The 26,871-nt window shown below is 28.5% G+C and overlaps 3 protein-coding genes and 1 long non-coding RNA gene across 4 annotated transcripts; 2 read left to right on the forward strand and 2 right to left on the reverse strand.

Moving 5' to 3' along the window:
• Positions 1–279: 279 nt before the first annotated feature.
• On the reverse strand, positions 280–3,467 carry LOC124937841. The gene is made up of 6 exons (XM_047478170.1): positions 3,334–3,467; positions 3,187–3,264; positions 2,882–2,915; positions 1,035–2,526; positions 843–939; positions 280–626 (listed from the first exon to the last, which is right to left on the reverse strand). Exons 1-6 carry the CDS (start codon positions 3,417–3,419, stop codon positions 587–589), a joined length of 1,827 nt encoding a protein of 608 aa, XP_047334126.1. The 5' UTR covers positions 3,420–3,467; the 3' UTR covers positions 280–586.
• A 1,851-nt stretch (positions 3,468–5,318) lies between these two features.
• LOC124939851 lies at positions 5,319–5,973 on the forward strand. Its single transcript, XM_047480305.1, has one exon. It carries the CDS (start codon positions 5,356–5,358, stop codon positions 5,872–5,874), a length of 519 nt encoding a protein of 172 aa, XP_047336261.1. The 5' UTR covers positions 5,319–5,355; the 3' UTR covers positions 5,875–5,973.
• Positions 5,974–11,782: 5,809 nt separating this feature from the next.
• Positions 11,783–15,175, reverse strand: LOC124939483 (endochitinase EP3-like). Its single transcript, XM_047479956.1, has 3 exons — positions 14,952–15,175; positions 12,312–12,700; positions 11,783–12,211 (listed from the first exon to the last, which is right to left on the reverse strand). The coding sequence occupies exons 1-3, from the start codon at positions 15,173–15,175 to the stop codon at positions 11,805–11,807; spliced, it is 1,020 nt and encodes a 339-aa protein (XP_047335912.1). The 3' UTR covers positions 11,783–11,804.
• A 644-nt stretch (positions 15,176–15,819) lies between these two features.
• Positions 15,820–16,453, forward strand: LOC124940492. The gene is made up of 2 exons (XR_007099469.1): positions 15,820–16,149; positions 16,233–16,453. It is a non-coding gene; the product is annotated as an uncharacterized LOC124940492 (long non-coding RNA).
• Positions 16,454–26,871: the final 10,418 nt, after the last annotated feature.

The raw sequence follows: 26,871 nt of genomic DNA on the forward strand, positions 1-26,871 counted from the left end.
ATTGCGCATGCCATAATATAATATAACTGTAATATCTCAAAATAAATTTCATAAAAGATCTTAATTAACGTAATAATTAAGGTTACTGTCATCCACCAACCCCAAAGCTTATGTTTTCCAAGTTTGCTGGATATGAACAGAACCATCATGGGACATTACATCACCCAAGATTATATATAGTCAACAAAAAAAAAATGTAACAATCTTGCAAGTTGGAAGATTTGATTCCATATTTCCATTTATATTAAAATATATATAATATATATTTAGATCAAATGATACAAGATTAAGAGTTTATAAGTCATTATAAAACTAAGTAAGACAGTAGATATATATATCACATATCAATATCAAAACCGGACACAAAAAGAGGGGGTTGGTTGGTTGGTTTGCCTATCAACATTTTCGTCGAAAATCTAAAGTATTAAATAAGAAGATATGAATAGCTGGCATTTCTTTTCTTTCTTTACTATTTACCCTAATTGAGATTAAATTCAATCTAGGAATATCCTAAAAAGACTTGCAACAAGCAGATGAGATAACCTGAATTGAATTGTATTAGATTGGACTATATTGAGGAAACCAGTCACTCTATGCCCATCATTTCCTTAACCTTCTTTTTTCCACTGCAAGTAGAGGAACAGATGCTTAGCAAAACAAGAAAAAAAAATTGGAAACATGGGACGATTTGGATAACACTTTATGGATATGAGATCCGTATGAGAAACCGTGAATCTGTTTCTAACTAAGTTCTGTTTTCACTCTTGATTCAGATCCAGAAAGTGTTTCCAATTGGGAATTAAGACATGTGCTGTTAATGTAGAAAGAAGAATGCAATATACCTTTCTGGAAATGAAGGTAACAGCTTGCCAAGTGTTCGGATGATGATTGCATCACAACCGTCATCACTTTTTGAAGAAATATTCTCTTGATTTTCAACTGCGGAATGGAATTTGGAAATTGGAAAATGGTAATGAGTCTCACAAATGACAAAAACTATGACAATTGTGCAGAGATTTGAACAATGAAAATACCTTGGAAATTGTTTTGGCTTGATCCACTTCTTCTAAGATAAGATAAGTCATCACAGCTCAAATCCAAGTTCTCCATGTTCGCCAATTCCTCTAGAATGCAGCCGATAAAATCATAAGCAACCATACTTGTCTTATCGCAGGATTCCTGGACAATTAGATATCTATTTCTAGCCTTTTCATCACACAATGTTGTTGATGGGACAACTTCTGGAGAAAGAACATCTTTTCTTTTCTCAATAAGTTTGATATCATCTTTATCTTTGTCTTCTAATGCGGATTTACAAGGATATGACTCTCCAACATCTTCAATTTCAACCAATGGATCATCAACAGGACGCAAATGACTGGTGGTCCCATCATCATCATCGTCGTCATCATCTTGATCAGAACCGAAAGTACTTTCACTTTCTTCTAGATCTTCCATATATGCATCAGCAAAATCTTGGTCAAAATCATGTTCGGGAAGGAATTCCCACAGAACCTGCTTAATCTGAGAGCTAACACACAATACAGATTCCACCTCTTTCCCTACTTCCTCCTTGGACATGAATCTATAAGGACATCTTCTAGAACTATTATTGATAACGAAAATAGTTTCTAACAAGGACTGTGGAAACGTCTCCATGTCACCGCACTCGAATAGAAATTCAGTCAACATGCCTTTGACTGCCATCCGCATACTTTTACTCGACAGTTCAGCGTTTGGGTCCAGTAGAAGTTGCAATTTCTTCAGTTCTTTAAACCTGACCTTATTTTCGAGAAGCCAAATAGCCTTTGCTATCTCAACCTGCAGAACTTCTATTTCAGATGAGTATTTCCAAAATTTAACCGGAAAAGGACACCCTTGTATGAGATTTGACCATAGTCCTGCAACTGCCATTGCTTTAGCCAACGGTTCCTTCAGCTTATCATCGTCATCAAAATCGGATCCAGATATCATCTCTGTACAAATCTTCCTTAGCCGATCAACCAACTTGGTTTTACCCCAACCAGATCTCTGAGGCTGCAGTTGAGGCATATACCCTTTTATACCTCTTACTTTCCTATGCATCGCACTTAAGGTGCGGAAAGGCATATCATCAAGACCATCCAATACCTTGTTTACTACAGCACAGGGACATCGGGTTGAAAGATTTACAAGATGGGTCTCTCTGAAATTGAGTGGATCCATCAAAAGGTTGTACAACTTCTCAGGAATGCTTACTGTGCGACTGTTATTACCATCCTGCCCAAGTAACTCTGGGAGGAATTCTTTAATGATACTTTTCATCTTACAGCGGGTTGATGCAAATTTTACTTTTCCATTTGTAAGCATCTTCACAAAAAGGTGTAGTCCGTTGTTTGTCATATTGTCTATCAGAGAGAAAATGGCTTTTCGATCAACTGGCAAACCACTAGGTTGGACACTGAATTTATCAACATGATTTTCTCTTTCAGTATGACATGATGCAAATGCTTTATTCACAAAAGATTTTACGGTCTCATAGCCTACCTGAGAATAAGATCAAATGAATATAAATGTAAGAGTTCAATTCGAAATAAAAAGCAACAAACCAAACATGGAAGGAAATCTCCATCATAACAGAAGTAAAAAAGAAATATTAATGATTAGGAAATGAGCATCAAGGTGAAAGGGTAAAACAAATATTCAACAAAATAGATAACCGAGTCTACAAGGTTACTTGGACAACTTCAAGACACGCTTCTGATAGGATGCATCGTCATTGAAACTTTGAGTAAAAAAATGCAATTTTAACAGAAACATTTGGCTTTCAACTACATTCTCTGCATGATCAGGACACGATAAGGTGTAACAACCAACAAAATGATTACCACAATACACATACATCATCTTCCCTGATGAATGCTTCTGGAATTGTCCTGTAACAAGAATCAATAACAAAGTAAATTCAGATTAAGAACAATATAAAACAAAAAGCACACAACTGCATCAAGAATGATTAAATTTCAAGGATGAATTCAAAACAGAATTCTCACATGTCATCTTGAAAATCCTACCTAAATTAAACAAATATTGCACTAAAATAACTATTACAAGTAAGGTACAAGACCATAAACCAAGTTATCCCACAAAAGAGATCCTTAATTCTTTTAGAATTCGTAATTCATAGTTAGAAAATTTGTTAGTCACCTGCTCTCCTGAAGTTTTCCTGCTGCTCCTGTTATTTTCTCTTCCTCAGATTTTGAAACGGGGAGTCCAATCAACCACCTGAATAAGAACAACAATTAGAATGCAATGTAATCGAACTAGAGATAGAAATCATGGAATTGAGAAAACCTTCTTTTAAGGGTGAGATTTTTGTCTTGTTTCTTCATCTGATCATATAACTTGTGAACGTCAGTAATAAGGAATTCTTCTTCCATACTCTTCTTCCGACGGAGAATCAACAAGAGTACTAGCTAGGGTTTAACATTCGGAGAAGAAGACGCTGCCGCGGCTTCAATATCTATAATTTTTAATCAAGATTTATAAATTAAATATACCCCTGAACTTTCTCACCATAGTTAATGTGACCCTCAGGGTAAAATCTGTACCAAATATTCTTTCATATATATATTTTAAATGAGACCTCATTTTAAATATCTAAAAATAATTTAATGTGGTTTGGATTGGATTGGTATAGGTAGGGGCTGGAAAATATATATATTTTGAATATATCGAGGATATTATATTACAAAATATTGAAAATAATAATTTTTGGTATACCCAACAAAAAAAAAATAAAAAAAAAAAAATGGAAAGATATAATATTAATACAGAAATTATGGATAAATTTTTTACAATAATATTACTGAAATACCAAATAATATTTATAAATTAAATATAAATATAAATATATATAATACTTACGAATAAATTTATTTTAATATTTACTAAATTTATTTTCAATCTCTTGGACTTCAATTCTCAAGTTATGGATCCTTTTTTGAGTTCCTAATCCTAACCAAAGATATCAATGTAAGGGGTTAAACAAATAACAACCTAAAAAATAATAGCACTAAGTTCATTATATGTGAATATAACATTTAACTAATTAAATTAGGTTAATTTTGGTTAAAAATTATACAAATTTATTATATTTATTTAATATAATACAAAATATACATCTTAAAGGGGATTACTGATCTAATTATATAATCATAATTTTTAAAATTAAATTAAATTACAATTAATCTTTAATACCGTTCAATATGAACGGTATAATATCGATACAATACCCAAATCGTGATATACCGTAAATATTCGGTATAAGACCATCTTCAACCCATAAACTCATTCTCAAATACAAAATGCAGTAAATATTCCATCAAACAGTAATTCATCTCCAACCTAAAAACTCATTCTCAAACTCAAAATAATATATTTATTTCTTACACTAACTTTTTAACCTTATTAATATTATCTATATATTTATCAACTTTACATATTTAACCTCAATCTTTTCTCTTTCATTTAATAAAATTAAAATAAAATTAATTATATATTAATAATTTATAAACAACAAAATAATTCTAATACATTTAAATAAACAAACATATTATATTAAAATAAACATTGTTAACATATTATATTAAAATAAACATTGTTAACATATTATAAGATAATTTATAAAATTAAAATTATAAAATATAAGTTAAAAATATAAAGTAAATTATAAAATATAAAATAAATTAGATTAAATTTCAAATATAATAAATTTAATGATTTAATTATATATTTAGAAAATAATTTAACTTTTTATCTTAAAAATAAAAATAAATATAAGTTGAAGGATTAATTTAAATGTAAAAAAATTAAAAGTTATAAAAAATATATATATATAACCTTAGGGCCATTTTTTTAAATGGCCAAAATGCAGGCCGTCCAAAAGCGTTTGGTTGGAGAAGAGAGGGTAAAAAACTCATTTTGAGTTTTTTTCTGTAGGGTTGGAGGAAAAAAAGGACACCCAAACCCATTATGGGTGCCAGTTGGAGATGATCTAAGTATAACAATACATTATTTGTAACATGGTGAGATTTCAATATGCCGAAATAACAGTATGATAACCATATAGTTTTTTCTATAATGAAATTTTAATTTTAGGTAGGGTATCTAATATCAATAAAAAAAAATTATGTATAATTTATTTAATGAAATAGTATTATTTTAAAATATTTTTGTTTGAAATAGAAAATAAATTATTAGTTAAAAAAATGAAAATATGTGTAATATTTAGATAAAATAAAAAATAATGAATATAAATAAATAAAAATAAAGCAGTAAGTACCAAAAATCTGATATAGAGAGATAGAGGAGGATATGGGGTTGTCAGCATCGAAGCGAGTCTCCGGCACATTGAACAGGTCATCGGAATTCACAACCGCCTGCGACGCCGCTTTCGAAGAATCTCTAACCCTAGCTCAGCACGCCTCCACCGTAGTCCATCCTTATCAGCTTCTCGCAGCCGCCGTTCGCCTTCATAGATCTCTCATCGCCGGCGGCGTTAGTCCTCTGGTACGAACTTGGGTCCCTGATCCTCCAAGTCGTTCACAAGTAGATAAAGCCTACCGATCTGTTGTTTCTCGTCGGCGGTCTCCTCAATCGGAGGAATCGAGTGGGGTTGGGAAAGAGGAGTTCAAGTCGTTGGCGGTGGAGGTATTCACTGATGCTGTTATTTCAAACGCTGGAAACGCTCTTATCCGGCGCGTTCCGATAGGAGTGGCTGGAATTGCAGGAATTGGAATGGCGACCCGATCTGGGAAAGATTTGGTTGGGACGGCGATTGGAGTTTACGCTCTTGGTGTGGTAGGGTCCATTTATCTTAGTTTGATAGGATAGAAGATGTGGGTGTATCCGCCGCTATCTCAATTTACATGTTAAGTTGTTTGTTTATGTAATTATTTTGGGTAATTGATATTTTATTTTATAATTATCTTCCTACTTTTGGCATCATAATAATAATAAAATACTAGTTCCATAAATCCTTAATAAATAAAATTGCTTCAAATGTGTCATTACTCTCTAATTTTAAAAAAAAAAATAATAGAATGTCTCTTTGTTCATTTAAATATATGTTTATTTACTCATTTATGAAAAAAAAAATATTTTTTTTATTTTAACCCATCATAATTTTTTTTAAGTCACCTCACCATCAAAATCTGGGTTAATACTGAGTCACCACCGAAATCTGGGTTCATCTCTGAGTGGACAATAAATTTCCTCAATAGGATTATCAAACGATTAAAATATTATTCAGATTATAAAAATTCATTACTAACTAACGAAAAATTTGAACATATTTAACATGATATTGAACGATAATAATATATCTTGAGGCTATGTTTGGTACAAGGTATAAGACTGTATATATAGTATTATTGTATATACAGTAAATTATTACAAGAAGGCATTGAAATTTTAATTAATTTTTAATATTTTTTAATTCTATTTTTTAAATATTAACATTAATTTGTTTTATTATTTTTTCATTAAAGTTTAATTATTAAGCTTTTATTATTTTTAATTTAATTTTATATTTTATTTTTAAATAAACTTATTTTATCAATTTTAATATTTTTTTAAATAAACTTACTTTATCCATTTTAATATTTAAAATTTTAAATAATTTTTAATTTTATTTATTTTTACAAAAAAAAGTTAAACGTTTATTATTATTAATTATAATTATTATCTGTTAATTCAATCATTTAAAAATATATATATTATCATTCATATTTTAAACAAAATTATGAAATAATACTAAATATTTATTTTTATATATTATTATTAATTTAAAATAATAACGTAATTAAATTATTATTTATTTATTTGATATAATATTAGTAATATTTAAAATAATATTAAAAACATAATTAACAAAAAAAAATAAAAAAAAATATTATTTTATTCTTATACTTAAATTTTATACTATCTACCAAACAAAAAATTATAAACCCATATAATTTATATAATAACTTATACTTCCAACCAAACAATAATAATCTATATAAATTATACTCTTTTATACCCTTTACAATTTATACTTCTTTATAATTTATACCTAATATGTTGTACCTCGTACCAAACACAGCCTGAATGTTTGAAAAGTATCGGACAAGAAAAGCAGACTTTTCAATTTTGGTAGTTTTTTTCTTCTTTATTATAGTGTTATTATATTATTTTGATTGAAAGTAATTTCTACTATTTATGATAAGGTAATTTTATTAATAAAAAAAAAGTTTATTTTATTTTATTAAAATAAAATAATATTCTTATAAATCAATAATAAAATTCAAATTTATTTATTTTGTTTGTGTTCGTGTTTTTCATTTATTTTTAGAGTTAGCACAATTATATATAAACATTTGCGATATTTTTAATTAGAATCTAGCATAACTTCAATTGTCGCTCAAAATATTTGGTATCGATATTATTTTGTTGATTTATTCGGTTTGCTCCACTCCAACATTAATCATTTAGAAATTCAAATGAGTTCGATTTTGGAGTAAACCTAAACAATTGTATTATTGTTGGATATTGTCTATTATTATAAAATAATTTTATAGGTTTTATTTTGTATTATTTACTAATTATTTTGTTTATATGTAACTCTAAATTGATTTATTTTTTTTTTTAAAATTCAGAATTGAACATGATTTTTCTTTATATATACTGTACATGTAATCTACCTTTAAACTTGATTACAAATGCTTTAAAAAGCTGTAATTAGAAGTAAAAAACAATGCATACAATTGATAAAAAAAGATGCCTGCACAGATTTTAGACAATTGTGCAATAAAAGTTTGATTATTGCCCAACCAATATCTTTTAGAATGATTTAAACAAATAATAAATTAAACATAAAAACATCATTAATTTATCTTTCCAAAATTAATGAACTAGTGGATTAATAAATTAATAAGACTAATTATGAGAACTAATAATGATTTATAGATTATTCATATATGGGGAAATTGATAATCATGACATACAAGTTGTACAAAAGAGCTTATGTATAGGGTGTGTAAGCACTTAAACAAATCCAAATGATGACCCAACTTTTCTTTAATTTCTCATTCAACCCTAATAGTAGTAGATATAGTTGGTGGCTCATTCAAAATATTGAACACTTCACTTTCTCACTAGTGATTCAACTATTTCTTACATTTGACCTTTTTTATTTGAAAAATAAAAACAAGAACAGTCCCCTAAACAAATAATGGGTATTATATATTTCAAATTTGAAATGGAACAACAATAAAATCACCCATATATTTTGTTTTAAAAAGAAAATATTGCTCACGTACAAACTATAAACTTTGAGCAAATTAACCTCTATTCCTTATTTAGTAAACAAGGGTATCTGTTGAATGAGTCATTAATTTGCTCCAAATTAATTAAAATTATTTTATAGATAAGTCTACTTACCCTAGCTATTTCAAATGGTTGAATAAGAAAAATATGTTTAGCAAACAAAGAAAAGTAGACTACATATATACAAATTAATATTCCCGTCAAACAACTTAATTCTTCTCTAACAATATCCGGTCAATTAGTTTGTTTCCTTAATGGGTATGCCATCAACTTTTAACTCTAATCCATGAAAATTTGTTTTAGTAATAATATTAAATATACTTTAATATTTGTAATATATATTTGATTTGAAACCAATATTTATTATATAAAAATAATAACACATGAATTGCCATAATAGCAGTCTAAGTCTAACAGTGTTTTGTATGTTAAAATAATAATTTTTATATGAGTTATATCGTTATATATATTTGAATCCATAACTAAATAAAAATTATATGTTACAATTTTTTATGTTAAAAAAAATTAATAAAGTTTAACCAAATATCTTATAATTTTAATAAAATTGTTGTCATGTAAGTGAGCTGCCTAATTAGGGACAGACCCAGGATTTAGAGTTGGGATAAGCTTGAAAAACAATTAGGGTGGACTTAAAAAAAACCGAGTAGATAAAAATAAGTTTTATTATTTTTTAATAATTAAATAAACAATATTGGATTATATTAACTTTTAAAAAAAATTAAGATAATATCATATTTCTACCGTAAATAAATAAATAAATAAATAAATAAATAAATAAATAAATAAATAAATATATATATTTATTTCTGGCACACCAGATAATACATATTTCAATTGAGCTAGGCATTAGAAGACTAATCTTATTTGATATGAACACATATTTAAATAAGTACCATATGTTTGAAAAATAACCTAAAAGTGAAAAACTAAATGTGAAGTCATACACTTTTAATTGGAATTTTATTTTTTAAAAACATTGTTTTTGAGTGATCTTAGATAATAATAACATAAACAGTAATAAGTATGAACATTAATGTCGGTCCCAAATCTCAAACCGTTTTTTATATATAACATAAAAAAGAGATGAATAAAAAAAAAGTGTTTAATAAAGAAAGAGAAAATGAAAAAGGAATGAGTTATGAGGTGTTGGAATACGTATGAAGACGGTGGTAGTTGGTCCACGCGCTAAAAAAAGAAAAAGTCAGTAGCCGGTCCAACGTTTGAATAAATAAACAGAGGAAGTTGCCTTGTGTCCAAGCCGACCAAACAATGAATGAAACCTCTTAATTATAAATACTGCTGCTGCTTCAACACTTAATTTTCATCTCTCAAACAAGTTCATAACTGATCAAAAGAAACATTTCTTCTGTCTTATTACAAATACACGATGAATTATAGGAGGAGCAACTGCTGTATGGTTCTGATAATCTTCTTCATAGTTTGCTTCTCAATCCTGAACCGGTCGGAGGGGGCAAGAATGTTAATGTCAAGGACGACGGAGGAATTGTACTTTGCCGGAGAAAATAATCTGGCGACATATCCAACTATGTACGAGAAGGCCAAGTTAAGAATGTCTTGCTGGCTTGGAAAACTCGCTTCAGGACCTAGTCCTAGGGGTCCAGGCCACTGATCATTGATGATGAATCTTTAATTTGATTTTTTTTTTCTAATTTTACATAAACACAAAAACACATATACTAGTAGCTAGCTAATCATGTTTATTTTATTTTTATACTTCAGTTCATCTCTAAAATCAAGAGACAACAACAGATTATATGTAAACTGATTGATCATATTACCAATTAATAAGATTTTTTTTTTAATTTTAATTTTATTTTGTAAGAAAACAATTGCGGCCTGACAAGGCATTCCGCGAAATAATAATAATAAATACATGAAACAAAATCATACCAAATTATTAAACTAAATAATCGACTTAAGAGATTGTAAGGTCACAAATTCAATTCCAAATAAAAACGCTTTGAACGAAATTGAGATCATGAAAATATATCATTTTAGTTCTCTTTATTAAGAAAAAACTATGGGCATGATAACCAGGTTCTTTCCACTTTCAAGTCTGACACCGCCCTGTTATTACCATGGTCACTCTAACTAATTATTTGGTCTTCCAGGACAGTTGCAATAGATGTAGGTAGAAACATGTTCCAACTTTCTTACCACCAACTTCATTTTTTTGACTATCCAAAATGTTGCTACAAGCATAGCCTGCATAGGAAATCATCACATGAAATAAAATCATGTTTTTTCTATTTTCACGTTTCTTTATCTCTTTTGCGATTTAGTTAGGCATGACAAAATTTAAGTACCAGGGACTCGTCCTGGACCCGAATCTCTTTTGAAAAAGTCGGGTTCGGGGATTGACCCGAATAGATCAGTTCTGACTCGACACAGACCCAATATTTTATAAGAATTTTTTATTTTAATCCTTGACGTTAAAATATTATTTTTATCCAGTTTAACTTCTTTTATATTGTATTGTTTAACATTTATTTTAAATAATATAAAATAATTTCTTTCATTTAACACCTTTTTTAACTTAACATAAATATACATATATAATAAAATAAAAATTAGAAAAACAATAACTTTATCATAAGAATTACACTGATCTTTTAGACATATATAGTATAATGTAAAAAACATAATAATAATAATAATAAATAATCGGGTATCGGTTCAGTTCTGAATCTTTTTACGGGTACCTAACACGATCATTTTGCCCCCAAAATGACCCGAACCAAACTTCAAACTAAGTACCCGAACCGTTCTATTCTGGTACCGACTCAGGCTCGCTATGCGTAGGTTTAGCTAGTTTAGTTGTTTTCTTCATCAAGTTTCAATCTTGGTCGTCCTGCTAAGATTGGGGATCCTTCTTAACTGATGATTGTTGACATATAGCTTTTTTTTTTTTTATTATCTTCAAGTTGTAGTGCTAGATCCGTTCCCTAGCCATGAAGAAAAAGTTAAAATGATAGATAAAAAAATGTTTTTTTTTTGGGTGAGATTTGAAATCTTAATAAAAATTCTAATTTTCATAATCGACTATACTAAACACTTTTATATTTAAAAAATACTAGTAAATTTAATTAAATATTTTAATTTTTTTATTAAATAGGATGGACTAGCCCATTAACTTGCTGGACTTATTCAAGACCCACCTACCAATAGGACCTTATAAGGTCACACACTCTTCTTGAGTTGTCTCCAAGCTCAAATCCAAAGGTGTAGATATGATTAATCCTTGGTTATTAAACTTTTTGTTGAAAAAAAGGGGTTCAAAGTATTAAATAGAAAGAACAGTATTTTTATTTTATTACATCCAAAAGAAATTCATTACAAGTGTGCCCACCATAGGCCAAAGTTTTATTATTATTATTAGTAACATCAACATAAATATCTGAACACTTGTTGGATCAACAACTGAGATTGTTGCCAGGGGAGACACCGAATCTTCTACAATAATCTGTGTAGTAACGAACACGGGCAGCTACCAGATTAGGACTCCTCCCATTACACTCCATGCTATTTATAGCTCGGATGGAGTCACCAAACCCTCCCGATCTAAAACGAGACTGAACATTGGTGGTCCAAAACCAAAGCGACGCCTTGAAGGACACGTCTGGATTATTCGAAACTATCTCGGGATTGTTTAAGCCGTCAAACCCCACGCTTTTCCCGGCTGCACCATAGTTATAGTTCCAAGTCAGTTGAAGAGGTCCCCGACCGAAGTACTTTTTGCTAGGGTTGCATGGATATTGTCGGTTATTTCTGTCACAATAGTCTCTTGACGCCCCATTTATCTCTTCAATGAAGCAAAAATCTGCACAAACAAAAATTAAATCATTTGCTCTGTTTTAAATCTTAATTAGTTTATTTCAATATTTAATCAGCATGTAACAATATATATGTTGTTTTATTACGTCCACTTTCGTGTGTGGCGTGAGCGAAAAAAGCAGCGATTTCGCGTTTAGCATCGTCGCCAGAACCGGAAGGGAACTTAGAGGAGCCAGCAGCGTTGAGTAACGCTGATCTAGTGTAAAACCTCTTGCCAGCACAAGTCCCCGATGCTTGATTTATTATGCTGTTGAAAAACGACTGAGTCACAACCGAGGCGAGCGATGAGCTTCCGCCTCCGGACCCTGAAGTACAGGGACCGGCCCGACAACCACGTCCACAGTATTGGTTGTCGGTGCCACAGAAACCGAATTGGCTACAGCAAAGTCCAGGGGCACAACCGCAGTTTTGTGCCACGGCGAGAGTAACCGAGGTGAAAAGAACGGCAAGTATTATTATTAGCTTCATTAGATTGCTTATGATAATTGATCAGGCTTGAGAAGTTTATATATAGTGCAGTGCTAACATTTTATTTATTTCAATAGGATAAGTGTTAGTTTATTTATTTGACAAATTAAATGCATACTACGTAGTACTGGATAACGTGTGAGTTTTACCAATACATAAGAATTTTAAATAAATTTAAATTTGAATCAATGCTGATGAAAATCTAGCTATGTATATTCACATTTTTTTAATATTATTTATTTGTAGATATATTAAATTATTGATATATTTTTTTGTATGAGAATTTATTTTCGAAGGAACTTTCATAGAAATCATTTATCACCCCTTTATTAAAGATAAAACTCGTCTCTATAAAGAATGATAATGATTTAATTCACTTAAACTCAGCTCGGTTATAAAATTAATTAATTCTATAATAATTCTATATAAATAATAATCATATACTACCTAAATATCTATTAATAACGACAGTAAATATAATATCTATATACCCAATTGATAATATAGGATCATTAGAGGACTATATTGGGTGAAGACTCAAACTCATAATTACTTTGTGCCGACATAAATTCATGTATTTTACTGTTGAGTTACGAATGTCCACGATACATTTGCCTTGGTATTTTCTATTGCTAATGATTTGTTGCTATAAATATCAATATCTACCTATAAAATTAAACAAATAATTATATATATATATATATACCTTCTTTTTTTTTTACAAAAATCATTGATATTCAGACCAAGATAAACAGAGTTTTGACTTGGTTCATCCTCTTAATCTTATCTGCAAATTTGTACACTACAAAAAAACGCCCAATTAGCGACGCATAATTATCGACGTTTAATCAACGTCGGAAATATGCGACGAATATTTCGATGGTTTAATCCACGAAAAACATGAACAGTTGCAAAATATTAATGAGTGAAGAAAACTTGGTCGTAAAAAACAAAGATATTTACCTATAATCAATCATCGTCGCTAAAATAAAAGGTAAATTTCTATAGCAAAATTCGTAAATGAATTTATAACATATTTTGGATTAAATTTACAACGAATATTAAAGTTTTTTTAGTTAATCGAAAAAATCATAGAAAAATATGTATGTCGCAAATTCCATAGAAAAACATAAAAATATAGTCGCTGCAGATTCCGTAGAAAATTATATCCGTCGTAAATTTTGTTGAAAAATATAGTCGTCGCAGATTCCGTAGAAAATCATATCCGTCGTAAATTCTGTAGAAAAATATAGTCGTCGCAACTCCCATAGAAATTCGTCAATTGCATATAAAATTATATAAAAGATAATATAATATATTTATAACTAATTATTTAGTTTATATATATTTAATATTATCGTAGATAATATTTAATATTATTATAACTAAATAATTTATATATATTATAAAATGTCACTTAAATAATAATAAAATATAATTATTTTAACTATTTTTTAATTAATTAAGTATATAAAATTATTTTATAAATAATATAAATTAAAAATCAAATAAAACAATATATGGTCGTCGCAAAGACCATAGAAACCTAAATAATATTTATTAATTACGTATGAGATCATTCAAGTCAATATATACACTTCACCAGTTTTGGAATGTGGAAGTTGGGAATTGGAAGTTGCTGTTCATCACATATGATGATTGTAAAATATATTGAATGAAAATATAACTAGCCTACAATAATTGTGTGTAGAGAATAAGTTCTTTTGATGTTTCATTTTTATTACCTTATTACAATTATGTTACGACTTGTATTGTACATTATTTTTGTCTCGGTATTTCACCACACTTTGTGACATTTGCGTAAATAATTAAAAAAGTGGATCATGTCAAAATTGATTATGTAGAGTATTATTTGAAAGTTAAAAGTTCAAACTAATGTATGATATGAATCATAACTAGTAAAAAAGAGGTCTATGACGATCATTTCCATTGATCGGTTAAAACACCAATCGATATTATGAGCATAATACCGTTTGGATTTAAAACCAATCAGTTCATAATACCAATTGGTGTTTTAACCGATCAGTGAAAGCCTCTAAAAACTAATCGATATAGCCCATAAAAAAACCTAAAAAAGGGCAGCAAATTTGTCGCGTTTGTCAAATATTAGTAGCTATTGGTCCAATTGGTGAAGCTTCAGTGATATTCCCGATTGATCATATACCAATTAGTAATTCCCATATAATTAACAAAAACCCCTCTTTTTCTTTCCTGCGTGGGGTCTCTCTTTCTCTTACTCGATCGCCGCTTTGTTTCTCTTCCCCGATCGCGCCACTCTCTTTCTCTTCCCTAATTGCCGATCTATGACAATCTTTGGACGGTTAACAGTAGGATTTATGATAATTTTACCCATCATTTTCGCATAATGCAACACAAAATCTAAGGATCTTACTTTTCTCAACGTTTTTCTATTATTGAGTTCATCGTGGCGTTCTCTGAGATTTTCGACAATTTTCTGCATTTCCTAGTAAGCAGACCCGTCGGAGATTTTCGACAGTTTTCTGCATTTCTCCTAGTAAGCAGACCCGACAAAAGGGTAACGCAACATATGCAATTGAATAGTTCAAATTTGTAGTATATAATATTATTAATTGTATATTATATATTATAAAATAAAGAAAAAAAGCTCATTTATTGTCCAACTAACTTTATGTAATAATAAAATATCATTTAAATTAACATATTAAAAAAAAAAAAAAAACTCATTTAGTTTATGTTAATAAACAAAATTAATTTTTATTTTTAAATTTACATATTTATTAATTAAATATTAATATAATTTATATCTTCTTTTTTTCCATTAATTAAACTATAAACTATTTAAATTTATAACTTATTATATTAATATTTTTAATATATATTTTAAAATATTTTTTATATTAGTTAATATTGTTATAAATTTAATTTGTATATTAAATATGTTTTTAATAAAATATATAATTATTATATTTTTTTTAATTTTATGAGTCATAAAATTTAAATTTACAATTGGGCCTCTCAACTCTCGGGCCCGAGTTTATACCTAGGGTTTCGTAGTAATAAAATGGAAGTGTCCCAAGAGAAACCTATCTCAAATCTCTTTCCAATGCCGCCGTCTCTCAAAATACAGCTTCTTCCATCCATAGATGAAATCATGCCCAAAACTAGTACAATAGTTGATGTTTATGATGGTTTATATAGGCTAACCAGTCATGCTTCCGAAAGACTGGTGAACCTCTCAAGAAATCATCTAAATTTCATTGTTGATCAAAATAAAGTTTTAATTTTTATTTGTATTTTATTCTGTGTTTTGCAAGGTTACTTCCAAATACTATTTTCATGTGTTGAAGGTCTCCGAGCATCTTTGAAAGTTAAAATGATTGTGTGGTCCTGCTACAGAAGCCAAATCTGTTTGGACAAACAGATTTGGTTTTGTTTGAGATGACTGACATTGAGGTTTGTTTTATTTTTTCTGTCATTCAAATCATATTCTACAATTCTCTCTATTTTTTTTGAATTTTTGACTATATGATGTGCAGGAAGAACAGTACAGGAAGCAATATCAGCTGTTGTTCTTCCAAAGGACTATGATGCTTCACAAGGCCGTTCTGGAGGAGAATGTAGTATAGGGGTGCACTTTTTTATTCTGTACATAATGTATGCTCAGAGATTGGTGCTGTTGTATGATAGATCTATTATGTAATATGTTTTTTTTTATAAAATAATTGAGAATGTGTAACCCATGAAATGAGTTTTTGATCAATTTAAATATGTTTTTTTAGTTATTTGAATGCTTATAATATTTAATCATGATTTGCTAGTCGTTTCATTGAATGTTTTACATTTAAAAATTATGAATGATTTTCTGTATTGAGTATGTTTATTTTATGAGTAACAGTGAAAGATAATGAGATTGAAATGACAATGTATATGCCATCTTAGAAATATATCATTTTCACTTCTTTATTTTGAAATGTTATATGTTTGGTGATTTATCTCTCTTTAATTTGTTAATATTATTTTATTATAAATATTTAAAAAAAATTATAATATATATATATATATATATGTATATATTTATCTGTTACATATATATAAATTTATTATATATATATTAGGTTTTGTTATTTATATATATATATATATATTTTATAATTAAAATAATAATAATTTAATATATAAAGAAAATAAAAATATATATTCTTTTAATTATTTATTTTTGTTGGGCTCAATAATTTATTCTCTTTAATTTATTAAAAAAAGAAAATTATTTTTCAATAATAAAAAATATTCAAATTAAAACAAATAATAATTAATTGTATTATACTTAATTAAAAACCTTTACTCATTAATTTACAATCTTATCATAAATCTAATTAAAAAGTAGAATGAAATATACTTACAATAAAATATATATTCAAATGTTGCTTAAAAGTATATTTATTATAATATATATTTTTATAAAATTGAACAATTGAATATAATATCAAATTGTCCTTAAACATATCACTCAATATTAGTTTTTACAATAAATAATATATCATTTTAAAAAATAATATTTGATTCAAAATATATTTATAATACTTAAAAAATTATTTCAATTATGTTTTTGTTGACTTTATTCATTTTTATATTTTATTATTTAAAAAAATATATATAAATAAATAAGTGAATAATATATATACAAGAGTTAATACATCTAGAGAGAGGAAATAAGAATTATTAATATAGAGAAATATACATTTTAAATTATTATTACTCAATTACAAATATTTCGATTCCTTATAATTACTCTTATTTTAATTAAATTTTAAATATTTTAAATTTTATACATACTTTTGTTTAAAATGATTCTATTATATTTATTTTTGTTTTAAATAATTAGAATTTGTTAATATATACAAAAGGAAGATTCTTACTCTAATTATGAACCATTCTTAATTCTATAGAATTATTAATTCGTAGAAATTTGAACCCTTCATTACTAATTTTGCAAATTATTATTTTTTTTATTCCCAAAGACCAACTTTTAACCTTTGATATTTTCACTGGGTTATTGATCATTTATTGACCCTATATTGTGGTTGCAATTCCATGTCTAATTCCTTATTGTAACAATGAAATTTAGAATCATCTCATCATTTAATTTTGTACGTACATTTCATTAATGTAAAATTGCAGGTTGTATCGTGTGAAGAGGAACGACTGGCCTCAAGTTTGTTGTGTGAATATATATATATATATATATATATATATATATATATATATAGTGGCGGACCCAGAAATATTTTCTCGGGGGGGCCAAATACATAGTAACGTAGCATTTTTTTGGCTATCAAATAAATGCATTTTTTAATTAAAATTTTACTTGATAATTACATAAAAATACTGACAAACACAATTACTAAATTATTCTTGTCCATGAGTCGGTACAAAAGAAGACAAAATATCTTCATTACGTTGACTATACAAATCAATCAATTCAAGAAAATTAACTTTATTTGATGAACTACTTGACTCATATGTTCTCGAAAAGGTAATCCTTGCCTCAATAGAAAGCGTGTTACATCAAACATTGTCGTTAAACGGGTGCGATAATTTATTTCTATATCACGACCATGTGTACATAAAACGTTTCTCACGTTATGACTTTGATCTTAAAATGATTCAAATTGAACTCTAGTTTCATTATGACAACTATTTGAAGTTCTCATATGATGATTGAATCTTTCTAATGTCATTTTCCATTTTTTGTACCCATCTCCTATAAATGTATCATCTACGTTTTCTCTATTTAAAGACTTGAAAAGATAACACCAAAACAAAATGATGCATCTTTTGATATGCTATATTCTAACCATGTATATTTGATCAGTAACATTAGACTCATTAGTAGGCTCATTAATTGATTGAAAAGACTCATTCTGGTCATGTGATGTAGAAGTACAAATTCGTTTATAGAACATCCCCATTATTCTATATCATACATAAAATAAATAATTAAAAATAAATATGTGTCAACCCTAGACACCTAAATAAAATCTAACCAATACATTTATTTGTTGAAATAATTTAAAACTAATTTAAAATTAAGAAATATAAAATAATATTTTATCCTTATATTTATATAAATGGTTATTTTAACCTTATATTTATAAGTATTTTGTATTATTAATTTTATTAAAATTAATAAAAATATATATATATATATATATATATATAAATTATAATATAAATGTAGTTTTAAAATAAATAATAATATTATATGATTTTCATTATTTTATATATAATTCTTTATATTTTAACTTATATAAATAAATTTTATTTATATATTAACTAAAATTTATGTATTATTATAAATATTGTATCTTAGAAAATATTTTTTGTATAAATTAAAATATTAATAATAATTACTTTAATAAAATTATATTTGAAATTAGAATAATATAATTATGAATTAGTTTTTTTTTTTATTAATTTTTATAAAAGAAAGTGTTAGTTTATTATAAATATTAGAAAATAGTGTTTGTATAAAATAAAAATTTTATAAAAAGAAGGTGAGGTTATGTGAGAGGCAAGGTTTGATCATCACCTGACCTCTATTATAGATTTCAGCTCTAAAACCATGAGGACAAAGTCTTATTTGGTAAACATATATATAAAATATGATAAAACTTTTACCCTGGTTGGGGGAGGCCCGGCCCCCCAAGGCCCCCCTTGTATACATATACATATACATATACATATACATATACATATACATATACATATACATATACATATACATATACATATACATATACATATACATATACATATACATATACATATACATATACATATACATATACATATACATATACATATACATATACATATACATATACATATACATATACATATACATATACATATACATATACATATACATATACATATACATATACATATACATATACATATACATATACATATACATATACATATACATATACATATACATATACATATACATATACATATACATATACATATACATATACATATACATATACATATACATATACATATACATATACATATACATATACATATACATATACATATACATATACATATACATATACATATACATATACATATACATATACATATACATATACATATACATATACATATACATATACATATACATATACATATACATATACATATACATATACATATACATATACATATACATATACATATACATATACATATACATATACATATACATATACATATACATATACATATACATATACATATACATATACATATACATATACATATACATATACATATACATATACATATACATATACATATACATATACATATACATATACATATACATATACATATACATATACATATACATATACATATACATACATATACATATACATACATATACATATACATACATACATATACATACATACACATACATACACATACATATACATACATATACATACATATACATACATATACATATATATATTTTTCCTTTAAAAAAAATGTCTATACCAATTGATTTAGTAATTAATCGTCGTAGCCTTACTAAGTAGCACTGATTGGTTCAACAACCAATCACCATAGCCTATTTGAGAATCACTGGTGTTACTTTATAGAGTAACATCGAGAGAGCTTTTATCGATTGAGACCGATTAGATAAAAAACAATTGGTATTACCTTATACCGAATGGTAACCATGATAGTCCAATCGATATAGGCATTTTTTATTACAAGTGAATGTTATAATATGTGTGTGAAATGTTGGAATTTATTAAAATAATTTCATAATAAACTTAAATCATAAATTATAATACCCTAGATCTTCATTTTTGTTTCTGAGATATGAAAGACAAAAACAGAATATATATACCTGGATCGTTAGACATGATTAGATGAGAGGGTCTTCCAAAATGACAGAAATCCTTTAGCCTTATTTCTCTGATGATGGGGATTCAGAGAGAGAGAGCGTGTGATAAAAAATAAGTTCGATCTTATTTTTTATCAACCAACCTCCCTTTTATAATTTCTTCTGCCTTTTGGGGACCATAACCGTCATAACTGCTTCATTACGCTAATTTCTAATTTGGCCTCTCATCAAATTAGAAATACCGCAAGGTATCCACAATTTAACATTCATAACAATAACGTCTTTAAGTCAAATCCCAAACATCCTTATATCACATAATATTGACTTATTATAATCAATGACCATATATATCCATTTAAATATATAAATGTCCCTTTAAATTCTAACAATCTCCCACTGGACATATATATTTAAAAAATGAATAATATATCCTTATTGTGTACAGTATTGTCATTGATTTTGAGAACATTAACAATCTCGTCCATTAATCATATTAACAAGGATCTAGACGGTCTTCGTTGTATCAATCACAACTAAACCTTCAATGGTCACAAATATCAATATGACTAAATGACATAGATTAATCATGAATTTGTGGCATGAAAAATTACATGCAAGGTGATCTATTCATGTCAATTTTCAACTGGTCCTACCTTAACTTTAGTGAGATCAAACTTTAACTTTATTGTACAAAATGCAATAAACCGTACAATACTTTATCTGATCAGAAACTGAATTACATAAATATCCATAAAACAAACTGAAAGACAATTGAATTTACAAACTCCCACTTAACCTAGAGATCATCCATCTCTAAAACACCCATGTTAGTAGTGTGTTCATGAAAGATATTAGGCGGCAGACCCTTTGTCAATGGATCAGCTATCATGGAGTTTGTACCCAAGTGTTCTATAGAAATTTGACCACTTTGTACACTTTCCTTCACAACTAGGAACTTTATATCGATATGTTTTGACTTAGTCGAGCTCCTATTGTTATTCGAATATAACACAGTTTAATTATTGTCACAAAATAACCTAAGGGGTCTTTCAATCCCTTTCAAAATACGCAGTTCAGTGACAAAATTCTTTAGCCATATTACTTGATTTGATGCCTCATAACATGCTATAAACTTTACTTCCATGGTGGAGGAAGCTGTAAGTCCCTGTTTGGAACTCTTCCAAGAGATCGCTCCACCAGCCAACAAGAATACATAGCCCGAAGTGGATCTTAAACTATCTTGGCATCCCGCAAAATCAGAGTCAGAATACCCAATGATCTCAAGATCATCCGACCTCTGATGTGTGAGCATGTAACTTCTAGTTCTCTTTAGATATCTCACATCCCTTTTAGCTGCCTTCTAGTGATCCAAACCTGGGTTGCTCAAATATCTTCCTAATACGTCAACTAAGTACGCAATATATGAACGCGTACAAACTTGAGCATACATTAGACTTCCAACTGCCGAAGCATATGGAATCTTTTGCATTTCTTGAATTTCCAAATTTCCTTTAGGGCATTGTTGAAGACTAAATTTGTCTCCTTTAGCAACTGGGGTATTTCCTAATTTACAATCTTGCATGTCATATCTTTTAAGTACTTTATCGATATAGCTCATCTATGACAATCCAAGAATTCCTTGAGAACGATCTCGATGTATTTGGATCCCTAATATAAATGAGGCCTCACCAAGATCTTTCATCTCGAAATTTCTCGACATAAAAGTCTTAGATTGGTTCAATAAGCCTATATCATTTAAGGCAAACAAAATATCATCAACATATAAAATTAGATATATATATGTTTACTCCCACTGAATTTTTGATACACACAATCATCAATTAAATTATCTCCTAAACCAAATGAGAGAATTACCTCATGAAACTTATGGTACCACTGACGAGACGCTTGTTTGAGCCCATAGATGAATTTTTTTAATTTGCAAACCATATTCCTTGAATCTCCTAACACAAAGTTTTCTGGTTGCACCATATAAATTGTTTCATCAATTTCTCCATTGAGAAATGTTGTCTTTACATCCATCTGATGTAGCTCCATATCAAAATGTGCAACGAGTGCCATGATTGTTCTAAAAGAGTCTTTAGTTGAAACCGGAGAAAAAGTCTCTTTATAATCAATCTCGTATTTTTGAGTAAAACCTTTTGCCACAAGACGTGCTTTATACTTTTCCACATTACTTTAGAATCCCGTTTGGTTTTAAAAATCCATTTACAACCAACAGGCTTCACGCCTTCTGGTAATGGGACAAGTTCCCAAACTTTATTGTCTTGCATAGATTTATAATCTTCATTCATTGCATCAATCCACTTTTCTGAATTAGAACTATCTATGGCTTGATGAAAGTTTATTGGATCATCTTCCATAATGCCAAGATTATCCTCATGTTCTTGAAGAAATACATATTCATCTGACATAGTACTTCTCCTTACTCTTGTGGATCGTCGTAATGACACTTGTTCCGCAATAATACTTTCTTCTTGAGGTTGTTGAGTTTGTACCTCTGGGAGATCAACGTCGTCTTGATTTTCTGGAATTATTCCAATATTATCAATGATCAGATGAGAATCTTGATCATTGTCCATACAAATCAGAATAGGAGTCAACTCATTGTTATCCAAATTAGAAGTTGACTCTTCCTCAAAGACAAAATCCTTTATTTGATTCTTCACCCCAAACTCAACATCCTCAAAGAATATAGTTGTTCCTGTCTCGAAAATTGACTTTAAGTTGGGATCATAAAATTTATAGCTCCTTGATCATTCAGAATAGCCAATAAAGTAACTACTAACTATTTTGGGGTCCAATTTATCCATATGAGGCTTATAAGGCTTTGTCTCTACTGGACATCCCCAAACATGAAAATGTTTTAGGCTGGGTTTTCGCCCTGACCAAAGCTCATAAGGGGTTTTAGTCGTTGCTTTTGTTGGCACTCTATTCAAAATGTATGTTGCAGTCTTTAGTGCTTCACCCCAGAGTGACTTTGGTAAGGATGAATGGCTAACCATACTCCTCACCATATCTTGTAAAGTACGATTTCGTCTTTCTGCTACACCATTCATGCTTGGAGAGCCCGGCATGGTGTACTGAGGAACGATACCACACTCCTCTAGGTATTTAGCGAAAGACCCTGGATGTTGTTCACCTGAACCGTCATACCGACCGTAGTATTCACCACCACGATCAGATTTAACTTTCTTTATTTTTCTATTGAGTTGATTTTCAACTTCAACCTTAAATGACTTGAACACATCCAATGTTTGAGCCTTTTCTTGAATAAGAAAAATGTATGCATATCTAGAGAAATCGTCTATGAATGATACAAAATATCGCTGACCATTCCAAGCGGAGTCGGAAACAGCCCACAAACATCCGTATGTATCAACTCAAGTATTTATGTAGCTCTATATGCATTCAATGTTCTATCTTTGGTTTGTTTCCCTTTAATACATTCAATACAAACATTAAAGTCTATAAAATCAATATAATTTAGAATCCCATCTGACACAAGACGTTCAACTCTATTTCTAGAGATGTGACATAAGCGTTTGTGCCATAATGTACCCGAATTATTATTATTTAGCTTTCGTTTAGTACCTCTTGATTCCACATTCATGGTTTCATTATATAAAGCAATTGTATCAAGTAAATAAAGATTGTAATAATGCATTAATGAACTAGTTCCAACATTCGAAGTACCAATAAATAACTTAAATTGACCATTTCCAAACAAACTAGAATAACCATGTTTATCCAAATAACGAATAGAAACCAAATTTCGTTTAAACGAATGTACAACAAAAGTATCCTTTAAGTCCAAATAAAAACCAGAACTAAGCAACAATCTAAAATGTCTAATTGCTTCAACTTCTACCGATTTTCCATCGCCCACAAAGATACGTCTTTCAGCATCACTTGGATTTCGGTAGCTCAGGCAACCCTGTATTGAAATACTGATGTTAGTAGTAGCACCAAAATCTAACCACCAAGTATTTCCAGGTACTGATGCTAAATTAACTTCAGAACAAACTAGATTAAGAAATGTACCTTTCTTTTTCGCGCCATGCACGATATTTAGTACAATCCTTCTTTAGATGTTCAGTCTTATTGCAAAAGAAACAGTCATTGTTAACCTTTTTCTTTGCATTTGGACCCTGAGCAGCATCAACATTCTTCCTTTTCTTGCCCTTATCCCTAGAGGTGCTTGCCAGATGAGCACATTCTGTCATTTCTTGCTTTAATCTCTCTTCCTCTTGAACACAATGAGAAATTAGTTCATTCAAGTTCCACGTTTCTTTCTGACAGTTAAAACTGACCTTAAAGTGGTTGAATTGAACCGGAAGAGAAATCAGAATGAGATGCACAAGTAAATTCTCATGCAAATCAAGCTTTAGTGCCTTAAGTTTTGATGCAAGATTAGACATCTCTATGATGTACTCCCTTATATTACCATTGCCCTTATACTTCATTGAATTCAAGCTCTTAAGAATAGTGCTTGTTTCAGCCTTATCACTTTTAACAAAGCGCTTTTCAATTTCTGCAAGGTAATCTTTAGCATTGGTGGTGTCTTCAGACACAACACTCCTGAACACCTCCGGAATTTCACGATTTATGATCATAAGACTCATGCGGTTAGAGCGTTCCTATTTATCAAATTTAGCCTTCTCTTCAGGAGAGCTAATAACCGTAGGAGTAGTGGATTGCTCTGTCCGTATCGCAAGATCCATGTCCATGCAACATTAATATTTGCTCTGAATGTTCAATCCTTACAGTTAGAGCCATTAAGGATTGTGACTAAATTTAAGTTGACATTAATATTTGCAACATTAGCTGAAAACATAATTTAAACTGCTCAATTCTTCTAATAATAAGAGTTTCCGAACCAGACCAATTTGCAGTATAACAAAGTGTTCATAATTTTTTTCTACAAGATCTCTGGTTGGCTAAAAAGGTTTAGAGAAAATATTAATTTCAAATATTTACTTTATTATTGCAGTTTGTTTCAATTTGCGTTTTATATTTCTTGTTTTTTTTGGGTTAATAATATATAATACTTCAATTCATTACGTGTGATCATTCGTGACTTAGTGTGGTTTGATTTTTATTTGATAAAAATTAACTGATATTATTATTATTATTATTATTATGCTATAAATTGACTTATTTGCATAACAATGAGGCTACTTTTCAAATTCCATGAAATTGAAAATGTTGTTTTGTTGACTTGTTGACTCACCAATGCCTTTTGACACGTCAATGATGCTTGTACAATAATACTGCTGAGATAGACTCATATTTTGTAAGTTATATTTTTTCTAAATAAAGAGAGACATTTTGTTTGTTGTTAATATTACAAAAATCGCACACAAAAAATTAAATTCAAATAAGTACAAGTTAAGATAATGTTTATTTACAATTAAAGCATCTAAACATGTAACAAATAAGGTGTTCTCAAACATCATAACATAGCTGTAGGATTTATGATGATTCTACCCATTATTTTCACATTATGCTACAAGAAATTTACCGATCTTACTTTTCTTAACGTTTTGCTATTATTGAGCTCATATTCCATGGCGTTTTCTGGGATTTTCAACATTTTGCTGCATTATATGCTTTCTAGCAAGCAGGCTCGACCGAAAGATAATGCAACATATAAAATTGCATAGGGCCCCTTTGAGGGTAAGAAAATTACATATATGATATCAGATATGTATATCGAAAATACCGTACCGTAATATATCTAAAATATCAATATTTTTGGTATATCGAAAAAAAGTAAGGTATAGTATCGATACTAAAATTATTGGTAAGGTAAAAATATGAGATTTTCAAAATTTTGGTATATCGAGTATACTTAAATACCGAAATAATATTTAAAAATTAAAAAATATATGAAAATAAATAAATTTGATATTAATTTAATTATAAAATCCTAATTTTTGAAGGTCAAATCAAAATATAATTATATTATAATATAATTTAATATATACAATATCTAGACATTCTAGATTATAAGATATAAAACTAATTTTATTTCACTATAGAGTGTTTGATTTGTTTTTTTCAAAACAGATCTAGTAAAATTTAATATGTTGTCAAGTTAATCTCAAATAAAAAATACAACTCAAAAGAGAGTAAGAACAACTTTAAAAACAAAACTCCTTATAACTCCTAAACATAGTAAGAGTATATTTAAGGAACACTATGAAAAAAAACAAAAGAGTTGG

This window comes from Impatiens glandulifera, chromosome 5, assembly GCF_907164915.1.
Source record: "Impatiens glandulifera chromosome 5, dImpGla2.1, whole genome shotgun sequence".
In the NCBI taxonomy this organism is placed as follows: Eukaryota; Viridiplantae; Streptophyta; class Magnoliopsida; order Ericales; family Balsaminaceae; genus Impatiens; species Impatiens glandulifera.